General features: G+C 34.7%; 1 protein-coding gene across 8 annotated transcripts; it reads right to left on the bottom strand.

The window, feature by feature from the left end:
- Positions 1 to 585: 585 nt before the first annotated feature.
- Positions 586 to 26,646, bottom strand: LETM2 (leucine zipper and EF-hand containing transmembrane protein 2). 8 transcript variants are annotated; one of them, XM_031950718.1, is made up of 10 exons: positions 25,213 to 26,106; positions 24,677 to 24,757; positions 21,537 to 21,984; positions 20,806 to 20,949; positions 18,136 to 18,291; positions 17,339 to 17,539; positions 16,197 to 16,316; positions 13,645 to 13,758; positions 3,736 to 3,816; positions 586 to 2,861 (listed from the first exon to the last, which is right to left on the bottom strand). In XM_031950718.1, the coding sequence occupies exons 2-10, from the start codon at positions 24,721 to 24,723 to the stop codon at positions 2,826 to 2,828; spliced, it is 1,347 nt and encodes a 448-aa protein (XP_031806578.1). In that variant the 5' UTR covers positions 24,724 to 24,757; positions 25,213 to 26,106; the 3' UTR covers positions 586 to 2,825. The 8 variants fall into 8 exon arrangements, with proteins under 8 accessions (XP_031806578.1, XP_031806575.1, XP_031806576.1 ...); XM_031950715.1 differs by lacking the exon at positions 25,213 to 26,106 and adding an exon at positions 26,477 to 26,646 and having other exon boundaries at positions 586 to 3,816; XM_031950716.1 differs by lacking the exon at positions 25,213 to 26,106 and adding an exon at positions 26,330 to 26,449 and having other exon boundaries at positions 586 to 3,816.

The following is a 26,646-nucleotide window of genomic DNA, read 5'->3' as shown; positions in this document are numbered from 1 at the left end:
AAGGTGCTGAATCTGTTTAGTTTACTGAGGGTTAAAAGATTTGAGTCTAGGATCACAGCAGCACTAACTGGTATTAATCAATACTGCACTGGGCCTTTCCAGTCTCTTCTAATTGCCACAACACAGGGACCCCTTTGTCCCTTGGTGATGCTAATGCAACCTATCGATCTCAGGTAAGTAAGATTCAGCATCAAATGAAGCAAGAAGTCAATTTCATCAATAATAATAAAGTCAAGTGTTTACCACCTACAACTACGAAGCTAGCAAGCTAATCTCATTCATATTAAGCAAATTGGCTCTCTGAGCCTGTAACCTACTGTATAACAGAGTGGGAAATCTTTAATCCATGGTTTAGTATTACATATAACTTAACACTATGTGATAAGAACTATAATGATTAAAATATAGAATGAAAGTATAGGTGTGGTGACTGCAGATTGCTAAATGAAGACAGCTATTGAAAATCTCACTTACTTTAGCCATCACAGGTAACTCTCCTCCTCAAGAACCAATCTTTCCTCACCCCCCAAATACTATGGACCAGGCATGACCAAATATGAGGGTTATATGATCCTTTTTTATGAAATATGCCTATCAACTACCATCTAAGAGAATACTGGGTGAGGGTAATATAGATAAAGAATACCACAGAAAAGCTGGCTATATCCATCTATCAGAGGTGGTAATGGGGATGGGGGGTGGCGGGGAAAGACCTGTTAACAACCTTTCTCCTTTCCCAGAAATTAGGAGGAGGGTACAGAAAGCAGATATAAATCCTAACAGTCAAAAAAAAAAAAAAGATGCTTCTAGATTAACAATTATAGCCATTCCAGAGCCACTTGCTTATTAAATGCTAGATGTTTTGGCTCATCAGAATTGTAAATTTTATTTAAAATACAGCCAAATAACCTAAGGAGAAATTAAATATATCCTTATGTTCCTTATTTTTCAAGAAGATTGTGTTTAAGTTTGGCTATAGCAACATGATACCTTTTAAATAAGAGTCTCATAAGTTATGTGGCTAAGACAATGAGCTTTTAAAGCCCCAAATCATGAAATTTGAGATACATGGTATTGAGAAGAGAATGGTCTGTTAATGTCCAGATAAAATGAAAAATTTAAAAGTGGGTTGTGATCAGAACCAGCTAAGGGCTCTCCCCCTTGCTTTAATTATTCCTATTCTGCCCTGGGAAAGGACAGAAAGAAAAATCTAACATATCTACTTATGAATCACTGGACAGAACTTGGATTGAGCAAATTAAATGGCTAATCTTTCTCCTACATTCAACCTTTAAATGAGCTAAATAAACTTTAAAAAAAAGAAAGAAAGAAAGAAAAAAGAAACACCTCACCACTTTAGAAATGTGAAAGTTTATTATGAATCACCTTGCTAGGCTAGTGGCAATATTCCACAGATATTGCATTAGCACAGCAGGGGATTCGTAATGCTCAAATAACTAGAGTTGATTAGAAATACAATATGGAGATCATCCCCTGCTGAAAGAGAGTCAGAGGAACCAGTTTAAAGTGCAAATTATTTCTAGTTTTAAAATAATAATGTAAGTTACTCATTTAAGTAGTTTCAGCAAGCCTGAAGAACCAAATTTAAGTTTCACTTGGTTTTTAAATGGTACCCAACTAACTGCTTTCAATTTCCAGGAAATAAAAATAACTAAATGTTACCAGCAAGCCTGGTAACATTTTTCATCTTCCAGATCCTAAACGTCTATTCCCTCCCTAGCCTCTCTAAAACTAAGAAAGCTATTGGTCATCTCTGTGGTGATCTTCCAGCAAAGGAAGTCAAAAGTTTTTAAGTAATAAATATATGAACATAATATTTGTTATTGCATAACACAGAAAAGGACAATTAGACTTAAACAACCTCCACGACTAACAAAAAAAAGTCTGATTTGTGAAAGACTTAAATAGATCAGGGAGGAAAAAAAAAACACCCAACCCAAACAAACAGTTAAGCCACAAACCCTAATTATGTTTCCTAGCAAAATGATGGCTAATGAAAGCCATATGTGCTAGCATAGTGGCAGCTCCTTCCCAGCCTATCCTGTAGCTCGTTCCAGACCCAAAAAGGGATGTCAGACAGAATAGCCTCTCAGGGGCCAAGCCCTGCTAGCTGCCAATGCATTTTAACTCCTCACTCCCCTCTAAGAGACTTTCTCATCTCTCCATCAGAGCAGCACCCCCTTCTCCTGTCTAAAACTTACTTGGTTTTGAGAGCTTTATGACCATGAGTAAGTAGCATCAGCATTTCAATTTAAGGACATGAAATGGGCCTATCAAGCCAAAGATTTGCCTGAGAAAAAAGCAATCTGGCTGATAAAGTCCTGTTCACTGGTTGCTGTGCTTCCAAAAGCCCCAGCCAAGATGTGATATATAGGAGGCTAAGGTTTTACAGACTAAAGCAGAAGCCATACTATACAAGAAATTTTTCCTCTCAGGGGTTTTGAATAAATTGCAGATGTCCAAAGATATGACCACTGTGAAAGCCACACATAACACAATTTAGTCAATAATAAACAGGTCTCTTTACACATTTACAGTTTGTGGAGTTAATTTACAAGGGGAGTGAATAGTGGCAGAGAAGAAATGGACTTTTTGAAGAATGTAAACTTAGATTCACTGCTAACATCACCTGTTCACCGGATAGGTTTCAGGGCCTCAAGAACTGCTAGAACGTCAAAATGGCTATATTCCGAAGAAGATATAGACAGCCCCGCCTGGAATTCCTTTTACCTACTGAGGTAGGGAGGTGGAGTGAATGAATAGGTAACAGCATCATCTTCAAGTGGCCTTAGACTCCATTTATACTACTTGCTACTTTGGGATGATGTTTGTGATTTGACCTGAATAGATCAAAATAAAATAACTTTAGAATTAAACCATGATTTTAATGTGAATGCTCTAAGAGCCACAGATTTATTTCATTAGGTTAAGTCGAATCTGATTTACAACTTAATATCAGGGTGTGTCTTACAAATAAATCAAAAAGCAATTTATGTGCCTATTATAGGACGGGGAGGGTGGTAAAAGGGGAAACCTGGAGGGAGGAGGAAGAGGAGGACTAAGGAAGTTTACATTCTAAAAATACCAAAACAAACTTACCACTTAAGGCATCTGTATGTTTGAATTACCGGTATCTTGACATAATCCCTCTGGGTGTGTCTACAATTTCCATCACCAGCCCAGAAATACCCTCAAGGGAAGGACTACTACTTTGTCTTCTTCTCTGCTCATCACTAGCTTCTGTTGTTTGTTAACTGTTTGTCCTGTCCTGTGGTCCCTACTTCTTATTCTGGTTGAGGAGCTTAATCATTGGTGGAGGAGAGGGCACCCAAATGAGTTTTATGCTAAAGGAAAATTGGGAGAAGGGGTCAGAGTACACTTGTGCTGAGATTTAGGGTTGTTTTCCTAATATTTCATGACATAAAGGTCCTTGTAAGATTCACCACATGTGGAAATAATTTCTAATTGGCAGAAGAAAATAAGGATGTGCCTGTATTGTAATTAGTCTCTAGACTTAACATGTTTAAGTTTGATACTTGAAAAGGTCAAAAATGTAGTGGTTACAGGATGACTACACTTCAGCCTACAACATCCTGTTTAGAAGCAAAGAAGGATTATGCACTGTTTCACAACTGTTTTAGTCCAAAACTATAAGGACCTTTGAAGATAAACAAACAACAAAATAAGTCCTTTTCCTATCATAAAAATGCTTACTCTGGAAGAAGAAATAGGTTTTCCAGGTAATGAAACAGGTGGCTGTGGTGGAATAGGTGGCAGTTTTTTATATTCTTCAATCTGAAACAATAAAATCAGATATTGTGCTAATGAATTTAACAATAATTCTATTCAGAATACAGATATTTAGAAGATGCTACATTATTTTTAATTCTGGCAATGTCCAAATAATAAGCTCTCATAACAATAAACCAAACAGTTGATTAGATTAACTTTTCCTTATTAAAGAAAATAACTGTTGGCTTAGCATTCTAGTTTATTCAGAAGGCTTTTAAATAAAGGAAAAAAACCTGCCAAATTATCTAACCTTTAAAAAGTCTACCAGGATTTCTTTACAAAGAAGGAGATATTTCTTTAAGAAGTTCTTTTGGTATTAGTATTTTATGTTTACAATAACTAGTCTACTGTCCTAAAAGTCCAGAGAAATATTTCAACAACTGCCAAAACCTTTTTATCACTGTTAAATACACAAATTCCTTTAACTATACGGTTTATGAGCATGAGAAATGGGACACAGAGATACAAATTTAACTTTAGATTTGTGTACACTGAATAAATCAAATTACATGCAAGCATTTACAATTATTAGATATTAAAAGGCCACTAATACCTTTAATTCTATGCTTATTTCAAAAAGAAACCTTTCTCAATTACTCATAGATCTCTAATATTGCAGCAATATTGGTCCATCTTGACCAAAGAGAAATTTGTGGAGTATTTTGATAGATTTCAGATAAACAAGTTAATATATAAAGTACTTAGCACAGTGTCTGGCATAAAGTAAATGCTATATAAATACTTATTCCCTTACTCACTTTATCTGATAGTTAAGGGTCATTGTAGTTGATGATAAGCTTTAAGACATATAATAACCCAATATTATTAATCTGAATATTTTAATCAGTATTATTCTAATACACATGCTTTCCCTTAAAAAGCTAAGCAAGGAAAAAAGAGAACATATTTTTTTTCAGGAATACCAACAAAAGAAATCACATTTATATTTATATCCATCCTATTAATATTGATTACTTGACAAAGTATAAGCTAAGTTAGCAGAATGAGGACTAGAGGGCAAAAGGAGACAGGATGGCTCTCTCAATTTCAATTCATTTTAAGTCTACATGCCAGCAAATATTCAATGTCTTATAAGGCATGTTCTAGAACAGATTAGTCAGATTGACAAACTCATCATTACATTTTGAGAAACTTACGTTTATCCTCCAAATCCTTACAGGATAGAAAGTCTTATAACTTAGGAAAGCTGATGCTGAAGATGAACAATATAAGATAATCAAGAAAATACCGATGAGCATATCATCTTATCCCAATGCTCATAGTTTTAGCTCCTCTTTTACCATACCCTAGAGAAGTCCTTAAAGTGTGGGGGTAGGAGGGATAAAAATCAACTATTTCTTCTAGGCTAGACTGTCTTTAGAAAACCAAATCTGGATCTGCATATCTGTGGCTTAGTCAGGGCTTCTTAAACTTTTTCTACTCACAACCTCTTTTTGTCAGAGAAATTTTTGTTGGGCATATAATCATAAAATGCTGATACAAATTAACAACTAATAAAAATCATAAATTTGTAATCCCCCACATTCATTTGTGTCTGAGACCTCTATGGGACTGTGAACCACAATTTAAGAAGTTTGGATTTAGATACCCTGTTAGGGATATCTAAACCAGGAGTGTTTAAGGATTCATATCTGTTCTAAAATATGTTCAGAAATTTGAATGAGAGCCTACTTCACCTAGAAATACCTATCAGATGAGACCCAGAATTGCTCCCTTATCTCAGGGTCCCTTCAGAAATGGGTTAAAATCAGATCTGCTTCTAATATACATAAGAGAGTAGGAAGGAGGGCAAAAGGGTTTATGAACATTTACCTGGGTTATAAATTCCATACTACATTTAACGGAAGTGTTGAATATTTAAGTGATTTTCCCTAGTTCACAAGAGTTAACAAAACAGGGTAGAACTTTTGGCTCCTCATTCTTGACTATTTAATGTTTGGAGCCATGCAATAGCATTCCTTTTTCAAAAAATTATTGCGTTAGACACAAAAAGGCATCGGCACAGAGAGGTAAAAGTTTGATTTTCTACATAGGTTCACCCAGAAACACTGACTTCATTCAATCTTCTGTTCCTCACTACTAAGAAGATAAGTTTAAGAGAACTTATTAAGGGCCAGAGATACAGAAAAATGAAGAGTGAAAAAGTTCATAAAATACAACACCCATTTCTGTTAAAAACATTAAAAAAATATAGGAGTATAAATGAGTTTTTCTCAAATGTGGTAAATATATCTGCCAAACCAAGAGTCAGAATTATATGTAATGAAGGTTTTTCAATAAAAAAGTTAAAATGTCCATTATACCACTATTATTTGAAAATGGTATTACATATGCTAGCTATAGCAAGACAAGAAAAACAAGTGAATAAGCATAAGCAAGGAAGAAATAAAATTAATGGTCTTTGCACACGATCTAATGGTTCACATAGAGAAACTTAAAAATTCAACTAAAAAAATTAATTGGAACAATAACTCCAAAAAAAAAGGGCTATAAAATTAATCCACAGAAATTATCAATTTTTTACGTATTACCAATAAAACTCATCAGGAAGAAATATAAAGAGAAATTCCATTCAAAATAACTTCAAAAGATGCAAAATAATTAGAATCTGTATACCAAGATGCACAGAGGAAATATATGACTAAAACTACAAATATTCTTTGGAGAAATAAAGACTTAAGAAATCAAGAAACATTAATTGTTCAAAGTTGGACTATACCAATATAACAAAAATGACAAAGCTATCTGAATTTATTTATTTAATGCCATACTAAACTACCAAAGGATTATTTTATGGAGCTAAAAGTAAAATTCATATGGAAAAACAAAAGCTCAAGAATCTCATGGAAAATTATTATTTTTTTAAGTGGAAAGAAAGGGGGCCTAGCAGTACCAAATCTCAAAAGCAATAATCAAAAGTATTTGGTGGGGAAAAAAATAGAAAAGTTAATCACTAGAAAAGATTATGTATGCAACAAACAGAAGCAAACAAATACAGTAGTAGAATTTGATCAATAATCCCTAAAACCCTACTTACTGGATTAAGGATTCTCTATTGGACAAAACCGGAAAACAATCTGGCAGAAAATAGGATCGAAAATAGATTTGTTTGTTTTTCATGGTTTTTCCCCTTTTGATCTGATTTTTCTTGTTTAAAAGAATTGCACATATTTAACCAATATCAGATTACTTGCTATCTTGGGGAGGAAAGGAGGTAAAGGGAGAAAGGAAAATTTGGACACAAACTCTTACAAAAACAAATATTGAAAACTATTTGGAAAATAAATACTATTTAAAAAGAAAAAAAGATCTAAGTGAAAACATAATAAACATAAAAATCCACATTATAAATAAAGATAAAAGAAAGAAGATATCTTTCTCAGTTGTAGACAGGTGAACAATTCTCAGTAAAACAATATATAGAATTATAAGAAATAAAATAGAACATTTTGATTATAAAAAAGCTAAATATCTATCAGACAACAAAAACAAAGAAAACTAAAGACCAATTTCTCTAATAAATATTGAAGCAAAAAATTTAAATAATGATAAAATCTTCAATAAAATAAAATATAAGATTACATCAAAATATGACAGAGCTCATAATTATGACCAAGCTGGATTTATTCTAGGAATGCAAGGCTGGTTCTATAAGTATAACTGTTCACAGCAAAAAAGACTCAGAAAATCAGATTCAACAGATTTCAGAAAAAACTTCCATTCCCATTAAAAATACTAGAAAGCATAGCAATAAAGGAGGCTTTTCTTTAAATGATAAATAAGTAGTATCTATCTAAAACCAAAAACAAGCATTATTTATAATAAACTAGAAGCCTTTTCAATAAGATCAGGGGAAACATTATTATTTAATAGTGTACTTGAAATGCTAGCTATAATAATAAGACAAGAAAAATAAATCAAAAGAATAAGCACAGGCAATGACAAAACTCACTTTTTGCAGATGATATGATGAACCCTAGAGAGTCAACTAAAAAACTGGGTGGCATAATGAACTTTAGCAAGTTGTAGGATAAAAAATAAACCCACACAAATCATCAGTATATCTAAATATTACCAATAAAACCAGCAGGAAGACATAGAAAGAAAAATTCCATCTAAAATAACTATAAAAAATATAAAACTCTCAGGAGTCTATCTGCCAACATAGATATAGGAATTATATGAACACAATTATGAAACACTTTTCACATAAATAACTGTGGGTTTGTGACCCCATGTGGAGTCACAAACAATGTGAGGGTCATGAAAAATTTGGCAACAGTAAAAGGTTTCTGAATGCATCAATCAAAGATTAATTCAAATCAAAAATATAATGAATCTGAAATGTTTCTGGCAGTGCTTGCCTGTGTTGCATTATGTGACTTCACTACATCCCTGGTTCTTAATACACAATATATACTTTACATTGGGCATACATGAATGCTGCCAGAAACACTTTGGCTCAGCTTCCAGACAGAGTCGTGTAAAAATTTCGCAAATGAAAAGGGGTCACAAGTGAAAATGTTTAAGAAGCTCTGATTAAATAACTAGAGAAATGTAAATTGTTCATGGATAAGCTAGGCCAATATAATAAAAATAACAACACCTAAATTAATTTACTTATTCAGTACCATACCAATCAAATGAGTATCAAAATTACTTTATAGAGCTAGAAAAAAAAAATAACAAAAATCACCAGGAAGAACAAGAATATCAAGTAAATCAATAATTTTTTAAAAAGATGAAGGAAGGCCAGACTAGCAGTAGTATTAGATCGCAAACAAATTACAAAGTGATAACCATTAAAATCATTAAAAAGCCACCAAAATTAAAAGGAAAGCAGAAAACTGGGGTGAGGAAGGAAGTTGCAATGCAGCTCTCTGATAAAGGCCTCCTTTCTCAAATATATAGAGAACTGAGTCAAATTTATAAAAATACAATTTATTCTCCAATTGATAAATGATTAAAGGACAGTTTTCAGACAAAGAAATCAAAGCTATCTACAGTCATATGAAAAAATGTTCTAAATCACTATTTATTAGAGAAATTTAAAATTAAATTAAAACAACTCTTGAGATAACATCAGTTGGCTAATATGACAAAAAAAAAAAAAAGGGAAATGTTGCAAGGGTATGGGAAAATCGGGACACTAATGCACTGTTGGTGGAGCTGTAAACTAATCCAATCATCCTGGAGAGCAATTTGGAACTATACCAAAAGGACTATAAAATTATGCATACATCACTGCTAGGTCTAGATCCCAAAGACATTCAAAAAAAAAAAAAAAAAAAGAAAAGAAAAGGAGCTATCGGTACAAAAATGTTTATAGCAGCTCTTTTTGTGATGGCTAAAAATTAGAAATCAAAGTGTTGCCTATCAACTGGGGAATGGCTAAACAAGCTGTGGAATAAAATTGTTATGGAATATTATTCTGCTATAAGAAAAAGCCGGATGATTTCAGAAAAAAAAAGGAAAGACTTAACATGAATTAATATAAAATGAAGTGACTAGAACCAGGAGAATGTTGTACTCAGTAACATCAAAGTTGTTCAATGATGAACTAAAAGTGACTTAGTTATACTCAGGATTCAATGATCCAAGACAATCCCAAAAAGGAAGCATACTGTCTACTACTGTCTACCTCCAGAGAAAGAAGTGATATTATTTGAATACAGATTGAATCATGCTATTTTTTACTTTCTTTCTTTCATTCTTTTTTAATTTGAGTCTTCTTGTACAAAATGACTAATAAGAAAATATTTTACCTTGATTGCATGTGTATAATCTATATGAAATTGTTTACCATCTTGGGGGGTAGGGGTAAAAGGAAGGGAGGAATAGAATTTGGAATTCAAAACTTTTTTAAAATGTTAAAATAAACAATTTTAACATGTAATTAAGGGGAAAATGTGTGTGCGTGGGGGGGGGAGGTATTTTAAAATCTGACAGTGGATGAGAAAAGGACAGCTAAATGGTGCAATGGAAAGAGGGTCAAGTCTGGAGTCAGGAAGACTCATCATCCTGAGTTCAAATCTGGCCTCAGACACTTACTAGCTGAGTGACCTTGGGTAAGTAACCTCACCCTGTATGCCTCAGTCTCCTCAACTGTAAAATGACCTAGAGAAAGAAATGGCAAACCAATGCAGTATCTTTGCCAAGAAGATCTCAAATGAGTCACAGAGGTAAACACAACTGAAACAACTGAACAACTGGATAAGAAATAGAGAAGTTGATCAATAAAATATATTAAGCACACAATATTTAGAAGCAAATGAACACAGTAACCCAGTGTTTGATGAATCCAAAGATCTCAGCTATTAGGGCAAAAACTCAATTGACAAGAGCTGTTGGAAAAACTGGAAAGCAGGCTGGCAGAAACTATGTACAGAACAATATATCACAACATATACCAAGATAAATTCAAAATAGGTACATAATTTAAACATAAAGGATGATATTTTAAATGAGTTAAGGAAGCATGGGAAAAAATTATAAGATCTATGGAAAAGGAAAGAATTCATGATCAAATAAGTTAAAGAGGATCATAAAAGATACAATGGATAATTCTGATTATATTAAATTAAAAGAAATTTGTACAAATAAAACTAATATAGCCAAAATTGGAAGCAGGAAATTTGGGGGGGGGGGGGAATTTCTATAACAAGTTTCTCTGAAAAGGTTTCATTTTTCATATACATAGAGAACTGACCCAAATTTTATAAAAATAAGAGCCACTTCCCAATTGATAAATGGCCAAAAGGTATAATAGGCAGTTTACAGAGGAAGAAATCAAGCTATCAATAGCCATATAAAAATTCTCTAAGTATTAGAGAAATGTAAATTATAACAGCTTCTGAGGTGCCTCCTCACACCTATCAGATTGGCTTAGAAAACAGCAAGGGAAAATGACAGTGTTAGAAAGGATATGGAAAAATAGGGACACTAATGCACTAGGCCAAACGAACTCTGCATATCATTTGGCCTAGCAATTCTGCTACTAGGGCTATATCCAAAGAAGACTAAAAAATTTGTACAAAATATATACACAATATTTAAAGCAGCTCTTTTTTATGATGACAAAGAATTGGAAGTTGAGGGGATACTCATTGATTGGAAAATGGCTGAATAAAGTATGGCATATGACTGTAATGGAAAATTATCATGCTATAAGAAATTATAACAATAATGACTTCAAAGAAACCTGGGAAGATTTATATGAACTAACAAAGTGAAGTAAATAATACCAGGAAAATGTTGTATATTACAACAAAAATATTGTAAAGATAATCAACTGTGAAAAACTTAGTTACTTTGATCAATGCAATGATTCATGACAATTCCAAAGGACTCATGATGAAACATGCTATCCACCTTCAGATAGACAAATGAAGGACCGGAATCCAGACTGAAGCATATTTTTTTCTCTTTATTTTTCTGGACCATGGCTAATGTGGAAATGTTTTTTTCATGAGTTCATACAATATATATATATATATAGATATAGATATAGATACAGATAGTGAGTATTGCATTTTTTGCCTTCTCAATAAGTAGTGGAGAGGCTGAGAGAGAAAATTTGGAACTGATATTAAAAATAAGATTAAAAAAAGAAAATGTTCTACACAAACACAAACATTGTTCAAATTAAGAGGAAAACATTTTAGCTGTTCAACTTAAGAGGAAAATAAATTAACTGGACAAAAATTTTTTACAGTAAGTTCTTCTGATAAAAGATTTGATATCCAAATACAAAAGGAAAGAATTTCACATATACAAAACCATTTCCTAATAAAGGATCAAAAGATATGAACAAGGCAGTTCTCAATGGAAGAAATATAAGCTACCAACTAAGACATGAAAAAAATCGCTCCAAATCACTAATAAAAACTGCAAATTAAAGCAACTCTAAAGATTTTAAGATTGCCATCAGATTGGCAAAGATGACCAAAAAAAAAAAAAAAAAAAGGAAAAATTCTTGTCAAAGGACAGATATACCAATGCACTGCCATAAAAACTATGAATTGGTCCAGCCATTCTGCAAAACAATATCATTAACCTATGTATACCTATAGTAAGCACTACTATAAATGGTAGTTACTGATACCATTATTAGACATGTACTACTCCAAAAAGATCAAAGAAAATGGAAAAGGAGTTTTATGTGCAAAATAAAATATTTTTACTAAAACTTTCTGTTGTAGCAAAGAACTGGAAACAAAGAGTATGTATCTGTTGCAAAATGCATGAACAAATCATGGTATATGAATTAATGGATATTACTAAAAGATAAGAAATGGATTCAGAGAAACTAGGAAAGACTTGAACTAAATGATGTAGGGTGAGCAGAAGCAAAATAATTTCTACGATTATTACAACGTATCAAAAAAAAACAACTTTAAAGACTTAGGAAGTCTGATGAATATAATAATGACCACTGATTAATTCAGAACACAAATGATGAAGCATACTAACAACTTCTTGTAAAAGATAATAGATTCAAGATGCAGAAAGAGAAACACATTTTTAGATATGACCAATATATGAATTTGTTTTACTTAACAATATTTCTTTGTAACAAGAAAGGGTTTTTTTTTTCTTTTGTTGGTTTTCTGAGGAAAGGGAGAAGGATTTGTGGGAAAGAGAGGCTAGCAATTCTGACATCAAAAAAGAAAAGAACATAAGGAATAAAAAAAGGATCACTGAAGTATTTTTAAAGGATTCATATTTTTTAAGCGAATTCACTTTCTCTATGCCTGCCTGTTATGTGCAACTTTTCTCATATACTCCCATAAGTTTGACACATGCAGGTCCACTTAACATGCAGAAGGCATTCTTTGCTTTCTCCAAATACTAAGATATGCTCTAATTACCTAATTTTCATCCCTTGTTCTTGTTACATAACCAGTAAATCTTCTCTACCATACAATTCCTCAATGAATTCTTTCATTCCTACTCTTTGGAGTTCTTCATGGGTTTTATATTATAGTCTGCTCATATCACCATGTGCTTTTCCACTATGCTCTATATGTAATTTTTAATTCCATGGAAGCAGTGGTTTTCTATATATCAACAATGATAAAATGTTAATACTAAAAAGATGTGCCTTAACCTTCATAGGAATCTTGGAATCAGTAAAAGAGCTCTGTAATTTCTGGAAAATGATACAGCCCACTCTACTCCTCCCACTCTAGGTCCAACTGATTATACATCTGTATTGTCTTTCCCTAATACATACACTGTTGGAAAAGCTCTAATGGAAGTCAATCCAAATGAATGTTGAAATCTGTGCAACAAATGTTCTTCATCCACTTGGTTTTCTTATGTGGATGGACTGAACAAACTACTTAGAGTGATTACAAGAGCCAGAAGAGTCTTCAGTGCTCTAGATCTCATTTTAATTAGCACAGTGTCATCCACAAACAGTAGCATCTGGAAGACCTTACTCTACAAGGAATCTTTCTTTGACCTGGATTATGCCCTAGTAAATATAACTCTTATGAAGTATAGATAAATGAAATAAGAATCAAGTGAGAATAAAGCTATTCATGCTGGCCTAACACAGGGAAACTAGTACTAAAATGAAGTGAAAGAAAGAGAAACTTAAAATTAAGAAATATCCTAACAGAAATCTAAATACAAGAAGAAAAAAGAAAGTACTGACAAGCCCTTGGCTAGAGATTTTTTAAAATAGGCCAAACTCCAGATCCCAATAGGAACTAACTGCACCAGGTACAGGTAGAAACAAGTATGCTCATGTATAAGTCTTGGTTATAACAGAAACACAAACCCTCTATATATCATATTACTCACCTCAATGTTTGGAGGAATCTCTATAGGCTTTGGCTTCACATCTACCAGATAGAAGGTACGGGACAACAACAACAGAGAAGGAGGGACATTCTCTTTCAGATGGAGGTCCTGCCACTGAAGGATGGGAAAGGAATAAAACAATGGAAAAAAGTTCTAAAAAGGGCCAAGTGAAACTCCTTCTTCCCTCTGTAAGCTTTTCTTTCAGCTATTCAAGACCCAGTGACCTACTCATATCTGAGGTTCTACAGACACTTTGTATTTCTGTGGTGTGCTAAGGTCCTTCATTCCTTCTTCAGCAATCAACAAATTATCTATAAAAAACCTTATAGTTTTAGGCAAAACTACTCATTTTACAAGTATGGAAAATGAAACTTATGAGAGGTTAAATAACTTGCTCAGTCACATGGATAATTAAAAGGTAATAGAACCAAGGGTAAAATCCAAGTAACCTGAAAACCACAGTCTATATTCTTTCTACACATCAGGTTACCTCTCTAACTAGTAGAATAAATGAAGTCACTAATGTCGCAGGTGAAAGAAGAAATGACTGAAGAAACAAAGGTTTAAGCTTATGAGCTTATCAATTTATTAAGCAATGCATGCCAATTACCAAAAAAATTGGGACCAGTAGCCTTCCTCAACTTTGGTACTGGATCTGATTTCTAACTTTAATAAAGATTAGGGACTTTCTAAATTGGGAAGAGAAGAGTTAACAAGTACAATTTCCTGAAATCAAAAAAAATTCTCCCTAAATGTCTGTGAACAATCAAAAGAACATAGAAACAATAACTGATTGATCAGTATAGGGCCAATTTTCAGATAAGATATGGATTGTTTGAGATATGTAACTGCAAGAAAACTCTCACCAATCTTAAGATCTAACTAAGTTTCTGGTCAACATAACTTAGATCCTTAGTTAAGGGTCTCTCTAAGCAGTAGGCAGAGGGATCCCACCATCCCAGTCACACAGGTATAAATTCAAACAATGCAACACAGTCCTCTCACAATTCCCACAATTGAATGGTTTTGTACTAAAACCATAAAATTGAATAGAAAGTAAACTGCACTAGCTTCAGAAATGATTCCTAACATGGAATCAGTTTAGTTTATTCAATTCCCACCACCAATTGCTGTTCCAAAGCCCTCAATTCCTTCAGTAAGAGAGGCCACTGTCAGAATAAAACTGCAAGAGATTATAATACAAGATTCCTTCAGTCTCTCAAAGTACTAAATAAATACTTTAAAATGTGATCAGCATCTTTAGATCTACTTATCATCTAAAAAAGGAATAAGCTACTAATGCTGGGGAAGTGCAGGGAGGCAGATCCTGGGAGAAATATGCCCTGGATATGGGTTAAAAATTGAAAAATGATAATTGTCTCCATGTCCCAATGCCACTGTCAGTACCTTCCTATATGTAATTTTGATCCTGTAGCCAGGGCTAGCCTTAAAGAAGGGAAGTCACACTTATGTAATCAGTAAGCACTTGTTAAGTGCCTACCAATATCAGGCTTTGTGCTAGGTACTAAGGATACAAAGACAAAAATAAAAGAGCTTTCTGGGAGCTTATATTTTATCTGGAAAGACATATATACATCCAGTTACATAAAAGATAGATACAAAATGATTTTCAAAGGAGAGATACCAGCAGCTGGGGGAAATCAGGAAAGTTTCATATAGAAGATGGTACTTCAGTTGAGCCTTGAAGGAAATTCTAGGAATTTTAAGTAATAGAGTTGAAGGGAGGAAATACATTATAGGTCTCGGGGAGGGGGGGGGGGGGGGAGAGGGAGTAACCAAAGCAAAGGTAAAGAGATGTAAGCTAGTGCTGTTTGTGAGGAAGGGCAAGTTGACTAGACCAAAAAGTGGGTGATGGAAATAATGTGTAGTAAAATTAGAAAAAAAGCTTTCAATACTAAATAGAAGAGTTTATATTTGCTTTTAAGTCATAGGGAGCCATTGCAGTTTACAGAATAAAAGTATATAATATGTTCATCTTCATTAAGAAAATTCATTTTGGCAATCCCTTTTCCTTCCCCCATTAAGTTATAGAGATTTAAGAGGTAACTAAAAGTAGCTAAAGTTACTAAAATTCTCATTAATCAGGAATAATGGATCAAGTCTTAAGCTTAAGCACCTGGGGTAAAATGCAAATTTGCTACATATAGATGGACTTTTGTAGACTTTATCCTTTCTTTTATTCAAGCTGGAAGATACCCTGACTTTCCAAAAGTCCTACTGCAAATCAACTACTTCTTAGTGAAGAGATGAAATAATAGGAAATATAATTAGTCTAAAAATTGAACACTGGCTCTAATTAAGTACCTATGTTCAAATAACATCCCTGATACTTACTGTCTGTGAGAATTTGATTAAGTCTTTTAAAAGAGGAGGTCTTCGGTTTCCTCATGTGTAAAATGAAGGGTTCAAACTTGATGGCCCCTGAGGTCACCTTTCAGCTCTAAAGTTATGATCCTAGGACGCAGGGGAAGCACATCTGCAACTACACAATGAAGAACTTCTGACAAGAGCCCAAGGAAGCTGTTACTTGCCTGTGTGAGCTGTTCTCTCAATTGTTTCTCAGTGAGCCCCAGTGATCTCATCCCTCGAGCTCTACAGGCACTTTGTAGTTCTGAGACACTCAGGGCATTCACTCCTTCTTTGGCAATTACCTAAAAGGAACAGAAGAGTTGACAGAAACCCATAAATTCTAAGCCCACCTAGGCAAAACTGTCCAGTTATGACAAACAAGATTACTGCCCAAAGTTGTAGCTTTAGGGGGCCCTGAAGTGTTGCAATCTTAATCAGGAAAAATGTAGTGGTAAATGGAACAGGGAAAGTAAGAAGAGAGGAAAGAAGTGTCCTCCTTTTTCCCAGGATATTAAAAGGATACTTCTCCTAGACATTTTTATGCAGGTGAAACTAACCATGGAGAGCAGTCTTAGAGAGCCAGAGAGACAAAAGGGTGGAGAAATAATTTATCCCATAGTCCTGTATCTAAACTTCAGAATTACCCATCAACAAGATTTGACATCTACTCCCTGTAGCATAAATGATGGCTCTGACAAATCTCCCCCATGTTGATGCAGTGATACTGAAAGAAATTAAGGAAAAGTTATGCAGGATAGAGCCTTGGTGTCCCTAAGAAACCTGCCCTTTCTGATCACCTACCTTTTACAGTATTATCAGCATATTTTGTATCTTTTTAAAGTAGTCCACCAACAAGGCAGTGTTGTACCCAATGTTTTGGTTTTTTTAACTCCCTAAAACAACTAAATTGTACTCAGAAAACTCTTCCTGTGATACCGAGTCCACCAGCAGAAAACTGATTGGGTTAATAGCAGCATGGCAGGAGAGGAGTGAGGTGGTTAACTTTCCCTTGTCAGTGTGATATCAAGATCCCAATTCCTTTTCCTCCTATCTGCTCTAAGTTAGTCTTAGCTAAAATACTATAATTAGTGACAGCTTGCCATACTCTTTAGTATGACAAGCAATAATGATTTTAAGTGAGATTCAAAGGAGTAACTGGTGCCATTGAAAGGAGCTCAGGGGTAGAGAAAAGGGGGAGTTTCTTCATTTATCTTGGCAGATCTGCCATCACCTGAGGACTTGATTCAAATACTTCATAACTAGGCTAGCCTACAATAAATAAAGTTTCCTTGCTGACTCCATGAAACTATAGTTAGGCTCTTACTTCATCATCTGCTTTAATAGATTTCAGTTTCATCAGAAGCTGAAAGCGGAGCAGGTTGTTGGTTCCAAGGGCCTGAACCTCTAGGAGTTTACACAGGGCAACCAGTTGAGGTCGGTCTAAATGTTCCAAAGTTAAATCATACTCAAATAATTTGGAAAACCGAAGTATCTCCTTTGTGCTAGGTATATGGCCTGTCTGAACCTAGGCAATGGGAAAAAAAAGAGGTATTAAAATATGCTTATTACTTGAGCCTCCCTCAGTGCTCTCTGTTTTATTGTCATATGTCCTAGGAGAATCTCCAAGCATTTACTGACAGTACCTGATGGATGGCCTTATGTTCATTTTACAAATTAAATTCCACCACACCACCAACAGGTAGAAAGAAGTAAATAAACTTGCCTGGGGTTAGTGGAAGAATCATGAATACACTGCAAGTTTAATTCTGTTCTTTTCATAAATCTAAAAACTTTTATGAGCATGGTCTGGCATATAGGTTCCATAAACAATAAGTGAACATACTATGGACTGTATTATTATAAAGGGGAAAATAATGTAATATTATAAAGGGGAAATTAATATATTGAGGTAAATTTATTAAAGATCTATTAACTGGACTTATATTTTTGTTGCACTCTGGAATTTATTCACTGACTAATAAATGATGACAAATTTCATTTGTTCACATGACTATGTATACATATATATTTCTTTCACTTAATTACATTCACATACTCTGTGGATTCACTTCCACTTTCATATCCCTCCCTGCCGAAGTTATCTGTATAAAAGGCTGACACCTGCTTTACATAGGATGAAAACTGTGTAGAAGCATCTCCTAATTTGGAGCCTTTTCCCAACTTGGCTCTGTTCCTCCTCGCCATCTCTGTAATAGTTTCTTGAAGAAATTTTGCTAATTCCAACTTTGCTGCCATTTTCTTTTTCTGTTTTTCTTCCTTAATGGAAGAAAAAAAAAGAAATTAATCTTTTCTCCCTTGACTGGGTCTTAACAAACAAGGCTGGTGAGAAAAGGGATTATCAAACTGGTTTCAGCTATCTCCAATTTAATATATTTGTTTTTTAGAAATATAATTTTAAAAGATGTTAGAAAGAACCACTGCACAAAAAAAGATAAAATTGCATTTTACAATTTGTCACTTTTATTTTACAATTTTATTTCTATCTTCATTAACTAGTAGTTGATACGTATAACCTATATCAGATTGCTTGCCATTTTGAAGAGGGGAAAGGGGAGGGAAGGAAGAAGAAAAACTTGAAACTCAAATTGTTATAAAAAATGAGTATTGAAAGTTATTTTTACATGTAATTGGAAAAAAAATACTAGAAAAAAGTAGTAGTTGATGCCCACTACAATGCCTATTTAATCCAAAGGGCACCATTAAATGAATGCCATAAGTTAGAATGAATTGTAATTGATAATGATTTTAGTTCAATTTGATGAAAAAACTTTTAACATTAAGAGCTATTCAAAAATACAGAATACCTTAAAAAGCACCATATAATCTCATCATTGAAGATATTCAAGTGAAAGCAGGGGAACCATTTGTTCAAGACACAATTGAAGAGAAATCTAAATATGTCAGGATTGGACACTAGTTCCTTCCAGTTCTGAGATGCCATGATTCTGTTTAGCAAAGAATTCATCAAGGCAGTCAGTACCTCTAAAGCTAACAAAACCAACAAGAATTTCTGTTGGACAAATACCTAATAAGTGAAGTCCTATATTTTGAATGTTTTACTTCCCACATTGTAATCAAATATTGAAGCTGATTGAGCAAAATAGGGCTGTAAGTATTTAATCTGGAAAAGGGAATCCTATATCTCCTCAATTCATTCTTTAATACCTATATTCATTTATGAATACATATGGTTTTGCACCTTTTCAGTGGTTAGCTGGATTTAAGGCTGAATTTAGACTATCTATAATACTCTTAACTATGTACACTAATCTGTTAGGTAAGTGGCCTCTAAGGACCCTTCCACCTCTAGACCTATAATCTTATGACTCATCCAGGAATGTGAAACAAATATGGCTGGTACAGCATTTCTTAGCACAAAGGATTCTCATGCCCTATGAGGTAGCAGCATGTTCAATTTGCTGGCCTCAAGAGAAAAAATCCAAAAGACTTTATAACAGAATCTGTCAACAGAGATTATGTCTGGAAATACAAGCAAAAAGATGAGGGCAGAAAACCATCCAGGAAATAAGCAGAAGTATAATAAGAGTTTACAAGCAGTATAAAAAAAAGGTGGCAACATAGAGAAACTATCATTATTTATTAAGTATATTTTTGGGCAGCTATTATCTAGATTGAGGGCCACAAGCTTTCTGCATCTTTTAAGTAAGGCTGAAAGATGCAGAAACTTTACTCCCCAAGGTTTGGCCTACTAGGAAAAGCACATTATTAATAAATGAAATGAAGGAAAGTCAGTTAAATTTCCCCTTAACAAGCTTAATATTCTTTATCAATATTGGATAGACATTTTAACTACACTAAGACTATAAATTGCAATAAATATAGACTAAGATGAGAAAATATTTTCATGCTGTAATGCAAAAAAAAAGATAAAGGATTTATTCCAACTTGAATGGTCTTTTAACTAGGTCTTTTTCAGATTGCTTTTTTAAAAAAGCTTTAGTTCAGTTCAGTATGTTAATGTATATATAAATATATACACATATAATAAATTATATATAAAGTATATATATATAACTCAAGAAATTACAGTAACTCATTCTAGTTTTGGTTCATGATTCCAGAGGTTAAATTCCTAGTAGTTCAAAGAATTCTGGAGGATGGAATTAGGAATGCCCTTCATTGTAATCTTGACCATTGTGCCTCAAAAATATAAAACTACTAACAATTTCTGACACATCTTCTTTTACATATCCTTTCTTTCCATGAAAAAGTTCTGTATATTTATCATCTAAAACATATAGCTTTGGGTTTTACTGTCATTAAAAAATTGAAAGGCCTATGTATTAAACTGGATGATTTGTACAGCAGCACAGTTATATGTTTCTTTTAAAAGGCAAGTTTTTGCCTCAATTTTTTAAGGGAAAAGAAAGTCTAAGACTGTTTCCAAGAAAATGAACTGGGGGCAATATTAATATCAATTGCCTTCTACAGTAGCTCTTTCAACTTTGCTGTAACCCCTGATACATCATTGAAAGACTACTTCTCCACAACAGATTATGATTATACTATAGAACAATCCCTCTAAATGTCAGCAGGAATATGGAGACTTTACTTTCAATTTTCATGGAATCACCCCCAGGAAAAAAACAAAAATACAATAAAGGCTCCCTCTTTTGATGGGTTCCCATATAAGGAAGGATTCATCTGGGCAACAGTTTAATGTATTCATTCTTTGAGTTGACATAATAAAAGTTGGATGTTATTGCTATTATTTAGGGGAAAAGCAAGTTAAAGTACAAATATACACACCTTTTTGGATTCACTTTCAAAAGTTGATGGCAACATGTCTGGAAAGAGTTTCAGAAATACTGGTAATAGAAATTCCATGAAGGGCACAATTATGAACACGATAAATGGAACCAGGCGGAAGAGATCAGCACAAGTTCTCAGCAGCTAAAGAATTAAAAGCATATGGAATATTCATTCTTTTAAGACATATCAAAAAGTTGCTTTGGGTTCCTAATGTGTTAAAACCCAAGATATATTTTCTGCTGCTTCTTCTAAAACAGACAGGATGTTCCCTTTCCCTAAAGCTCTGTATGGATATTTATTATATATCATCACGGAAATCTTCTAAATTAATCAAAACATGTTAATGAGATCTCACTGCTTTCATCTAAGACAGAAATCTCTACTCTAATAATGCAATATGTTTTGACATTGATTCTGAAAACATGTATATACTTAGAGATACTACTAAGTTTGCACTAAAAAGACAATTCATACCTGAAGCCCCTCAACATCTTATAAAAATTGGGAAACATGTATACCTTTTCTCCAGCTAAATAATTTGAAGTATAGATTAAGTAACTTGCCCAAAGCTATACAGCAAGTCAGTAAAGAATTCAGAGTCTTAGTCCTTTCTTTTCCTTAGCAAAAAAAAAAAAAAAAAAAATCCCTTTGAATTTTTAACATGTTAGTTGTATTCAGAATTTAGCTCCCAAAAAGTTAGTTTCAACTTCACCCTTCCTCTTGCCTACCCTTCGTCTCTCTCGTCTGGTCAGCACCTGTCCATGTAACAGTCTCCATACGATCCTGGCAGCAACTTTGGTGTCGATCCAAAGCAAGTAAAATCCATTGTAATAATGTTTAAGTTCATCCACAATTTTTTGTCTTAAAGATTGCTTAACCTCCTCAGTCTTAATCCCTGTTTCTTTTGGGGTTCGGGGGCTTGCTGTTACTGATTTTTCCATGGTTTGTTTAGGTTTATCTGGGAAATCTTGAAGCCAACATGTGGATGTATGTAGTTTTCGTATTGCCTTAGTTCGTAAATGAGGTAGTTTGCTGCTTGATTGAATAGAATACAAGAATTTTTTGCTTCCATAGTTCTTCACATAGGTTTGATTTAAATGGGAGTCTGCCAGTTGAAGAAATGAAACTGATGGGGAATATCGAGGGTAGCTAGGGTGAACAAAAAGGTGAGGACCTCTAGAAAAAAAGGAACACTGCTGAATTAAGCATATACTTTTAGAAATTTAACAAAAAAAAGTTTTAAGTTTTTATATTCCTTAGGCAAAGTTTATATAGCCACTTAAAATGAAATCAGGATTTTAGCTTCATATTTTAAGTGCAAACAACATAAAATAATTTGTTATTATTCTCATTTGTGGCAGCATATTCTGAGACTGAATTAAACAATTCATCAGAAATCAAATTTAACTTGAATAAGAGAAACTGCTGCTTAGGGAAAAAAAAATCTTCACATCAAGTATTTCATATAAATGTCTGGCTTTCAAAATATATAGGGTACTCATACAAAAATATAAGAATCATACATTTGTAGCTGGAAGGACCACAGAAGGATTCATCTAGCTAAATCACCTTATTTCATAGAAGAGGAAACTGGAGCTCAAAGAGATTATATGACAGCCCTAGATAGGAAGGGACAATCCTGGGATTCAAACCCAGTTTCTCTGATCCCAAACCCTGCCTTTTTCCTCTGTCCATGCTGAGTAATACTGAGAGTCATTCCCTAATTAAAGGTCTTAAATGATCAAGGAATGCAAATATTTTTAAAAGAAATATAAATGATAAACAACCTTGTGAAAACACGCTCCAAATCACTAACAATAAGAAAAATACACATTAAAATAACACTAAAATTTTAACCTCGTGCCCATCAATTTGACAAATATATAAAAGCAAGAAAGAAGGGCTACAGGAAGACAAACTCATATTCTATGGATGAAATGGGAATATAGATCCAACTATTATAGCCACTTAAAATGAAATAAGGATTTGAGCTTCATATTTTGAATGCAAACAACATAAAAATAATTTGTTATTGTTCTCATTTGTGGCAGCATATTCTGAGGCTGAATTAAACAATTCATCAGAAATCAAATTTAACTTTGGAAGGAAGTTACACATGTTAGTGGAAGACACAAAGAGGAAAAGATACCATACATATCAAAATATTTAGGCAACATTTTATATGGTAGTAAAAAAATGAGAAAGAAATATGAGTGCCAATTGAAGGCCATATGAATAAATTATGGTATGTGAATGGAATTATTATTGAGCTGTAAGAAACAACATACATAAGGAATTCAGAGAAATAAGATCTGTATGATAACGCAAAGCAAAATAAATATAATCAAGATAACAATAAATACTATGATCACAAGAATGTCAAGGAAAACAACACTAAAGGACAAAAGAACTTATCAATCTAACAACCAATCTTGGCTTCACAGAAATGATAACATGTACTTCCAAATTCTTAGTAGACAGGCAATGAAATGTATTCATTTTGCTTAACTATATTTCCTGGTTATAAGGGAGGTTTCTTTAAGGAAAATATTAAGACATGACAACAATGTAGAAAAATAGAACTAAAAAAAAAAAAGCTTAATATACGTCCATTTCTAGAAATAAGCTGTTAACACAGCAGTTAAAAGCTCAGAAAATGGCTGATATTAAGGATAATACATTTCCAAACAGGAACCACATTCAAAAAGTTTTGCCATCTTATAACCCCACTGTCATACAACAGGTAAAATTACAGTGTTGGTAGCTACTCTGCTGGTAACATAAACATTATTTTAATGAAACATTTAGTTTCTCTCTAGTGATTAACCAATCACATAAAAGCATTAATTACTTTGTACAGTGCCAAGAACTTCCTCAAGTAATAAGCTCCTACAGAATGCCCTTCCCTTAAGATTCCTGCAGAGCTTTATGAATATGAATCAGAATAACCCATGACAGATGGAACATTCCAGCTATATAACACCCCACATCTCAAGTTAGACCAGTATACCTGGTTGTTTAAAAATAAAAATGAAACTAGTACTAAAAAAAAAAAAAAAAAAAAAAAAAAACTTCTCATGGGATAGCTAACAATCCATTTTTGCTCTTATTTCTGTAAATACAAAATATTGTGAAGCAACTCAGTTTAGTGCAAAGATTTCTATATTTGGAGTCAAGAGACTGGGTTTGAATCCTGACTCTGACACTTATTTGTTGAATGACTATAAGCAAGTCACTTAACCTGTTTGAGACTATATAAATAAGTCACTTAACCTGCCTGAACCCCAATTCATCTGTAAAATGGGGGGGTACTATTTACCATAAAGGATTGGTATGAAGAGATCAGAAAATTTTTATAAAGTGCCATAGAAATATTAAATATTACAACTAGACATTCAGCTACTCCCACTACCTAGCCATAAATTATAACTATATCACTGGAAGATCTTTTACAACTACAGCATATCTATAATATATATTTAAGATATAACAATGTTTAAAGCTTGAAAATAGTTCATTGATCATGTAATCAAATTCTCTTAATTAGATATTTTTGAGCATTCAATGCAAAGGAAATCTGAGTAAGTTTAAGTAAATATGTGTCAATTTATTAAAACATGAAAATATCGGAAAATCCTATGGAATAAGGGAAAAAAACACTAACTATTGGGTTCTACTTCCAGCTTTGCCACTAACTTGATATTTAACCAAGGGCAGAATGTTTGATCTCAGAAATTAAATATGAAAAACGGAACTCAAGGATTCCTAAAATTGCGTTCAACTCTCAAATTCAGTGAAATATTTCCTCTAGAATAAAATAGGGAAAAATAAAATAATAAAATAGGGAGTAAAAACTTCCAAGTCTTACCTTGTTTTAGCAATAGCAAAAAGCATACTACGGCCATAGAAAGCCATATTTTTATTGATTTCAACTGGTCAAGAAAAGGACCTAGGCAAAAGGAGTAGGACATAGTTTAATATTTAATAAGCAATTATAAAGATGAGATTTAATTTAGCAACTATTGCAAAACTAGAAAAGTTTGCACTTTTTTCACAATATTAAAACTCTCTCCCAATATTCCTAACAACTATAATACACTTTGCTTCTGGCCTTGACAGGGCATTTTCAGATACTAACAGAGCCTATGGAAGATAAGTGCAGTGCAGCTGAAAAAGCACTGGGCTCATAGATTCAGAAATCTAAGTTCAAGTCCCTATTCTGTCACTAACTGTGTAACCTTAGAAAAGTCACTTAACCTCAAGCTGTTTTCTCATCTGCAAAATAAATTGAGAGGATTGATAAACTTTAAATAAATGTCAACTGTAACTATTTGAGATGATCATGATGACCTGGTGACCAACAATGTTTTGATTCCTCATTAGTGGACTCCTGTAGTAACTTACTTGCTCAGTTACCAAATTTCCGAAGCAGCTGAACAATGCACAAGGTACCTTGCAGGCTATAAACATACATGTAAAATCAAATTCTCTGGATTTCAATTCAATTGAATAAACATTTATTAAATGCCTGCTATCTGCAATATGCCAAGGGCTGCATCTATTTCATCCTTTTGCTCTGTCAAGTAACCCTTCCCCAACGAAGAATCAAAAGTGGAATTCTTCTTGGTTATTCAGTATTGAAGATCTACACAATTCTTCCCAATAGTTTAAAAAATATTTAAAACGTCTCGTCTCTGCTCTGCTAAGGCCATTAAGGAAAACCTAGCCAGAGTTTGCTACACCACCACCCCACGCTCCCACCCCCCGGACAATCCTCGTATGCACCCTCAGCGAGGCCAGGGCTGGGAGGGCGGCCAAAGAATGAAACACATCCTCTTGAAGAATTACTTCTGGCTAGCACCCTCTCAACCCCACGACTGGCAGCTTTCCACAGAGGTTCATTCACATGCTGCTCTGCAAGGGGTCAGGCAGGTAATAATCCTCTACTGAAGGAGGTGCGCTGGGGGAGGAGGTCGGGTCATTTCGAGGATTCTGGGGTCAGTTAAGATGCACAGGTAGCGGCGAGCCGTGGCCGGAGGACTGCCACGGAGGCGGGGAGGGAGGGGGAAGTTAGGCTAGCTACGGAAGTACCTCCCCGCTTTCTCTAAGGAGAGGGACGGAGACTGCATCCATCCTCCAGATTAATCCAAATGTTCGGTGGGCTACCTCCGCTTCTGGAAGCCTCATGACCCCGGTGCAGGAGATGCGCACAGCCCCTCGGTCAGTAGGGGTGGGCGTGGTTCTGTGCGCGGGGTGGGTTCTGGGTTTTGCTGGAGAGGAGGGGGCGGGCCTGGGGGGGGGGGGGGGAAGGGGGGGTGGGGGGGGGGGGGGGGGGGGGGGGGGGGAGAGCTAGCGCAGGTGACTGCAGGGCCGGAGTGAGAAGAACGAATCCAAGTCGAAGATTGCGGGGAGCCAGCTTCGGGAAGGAAGGACTGCGAGCGAGTGGGCGGGCTAAGGCCAGCCTCGGCAGGCCGGTCCAATCCCCACAAAGGCGCAAGGCTGCGGCCCTCCCCACCCCTACCTCTTCCTCACGGCTCCCCCCTGAACGGCTGCTTCACTCCGCCCCCTGCCTTCCCAGCCCTCCCCGCGCTAGAGGAGCCTGAGGCCAGTGGCTACCGACGATACTTCGCCCGGACCATCCCGCCTCCTCCGCCTTCTCCATCCCTACCTCTCCCTGAGGCCGTTGTGATGATTGACACCTGTAGGGACCAATGAACATTCAGGGCCACTAATGGGTTGGACCCCTCTGAGCTGTAGACGCCCAGGAGAGGAGTTTGGCCTAGTTCCAGCCCAGAAAATGATTTCCGGGATTAAGTTGCTGAAGGAAGGCGCGGGGGC

This window comes from Sarcophilus harrisii, chromosome 2 (genome assembly GCF_902635505.1).
Source record: "Sarcophilus harrisii chromosome 2, mSarHar1.11, whole genome shotgun sequence".
NCBI classification, from domain to species: Eukaryota; Metazoa; Chordata; class Mammalia; order Dasyuromorphia; family Dasyuridae; genus Sarcophilus; species Sarcophilus harrisii.
Note: the sequence above shows the minus strand (reverse complement) of the source record. Positions and strands in the feature narration are given on the sequence as shown.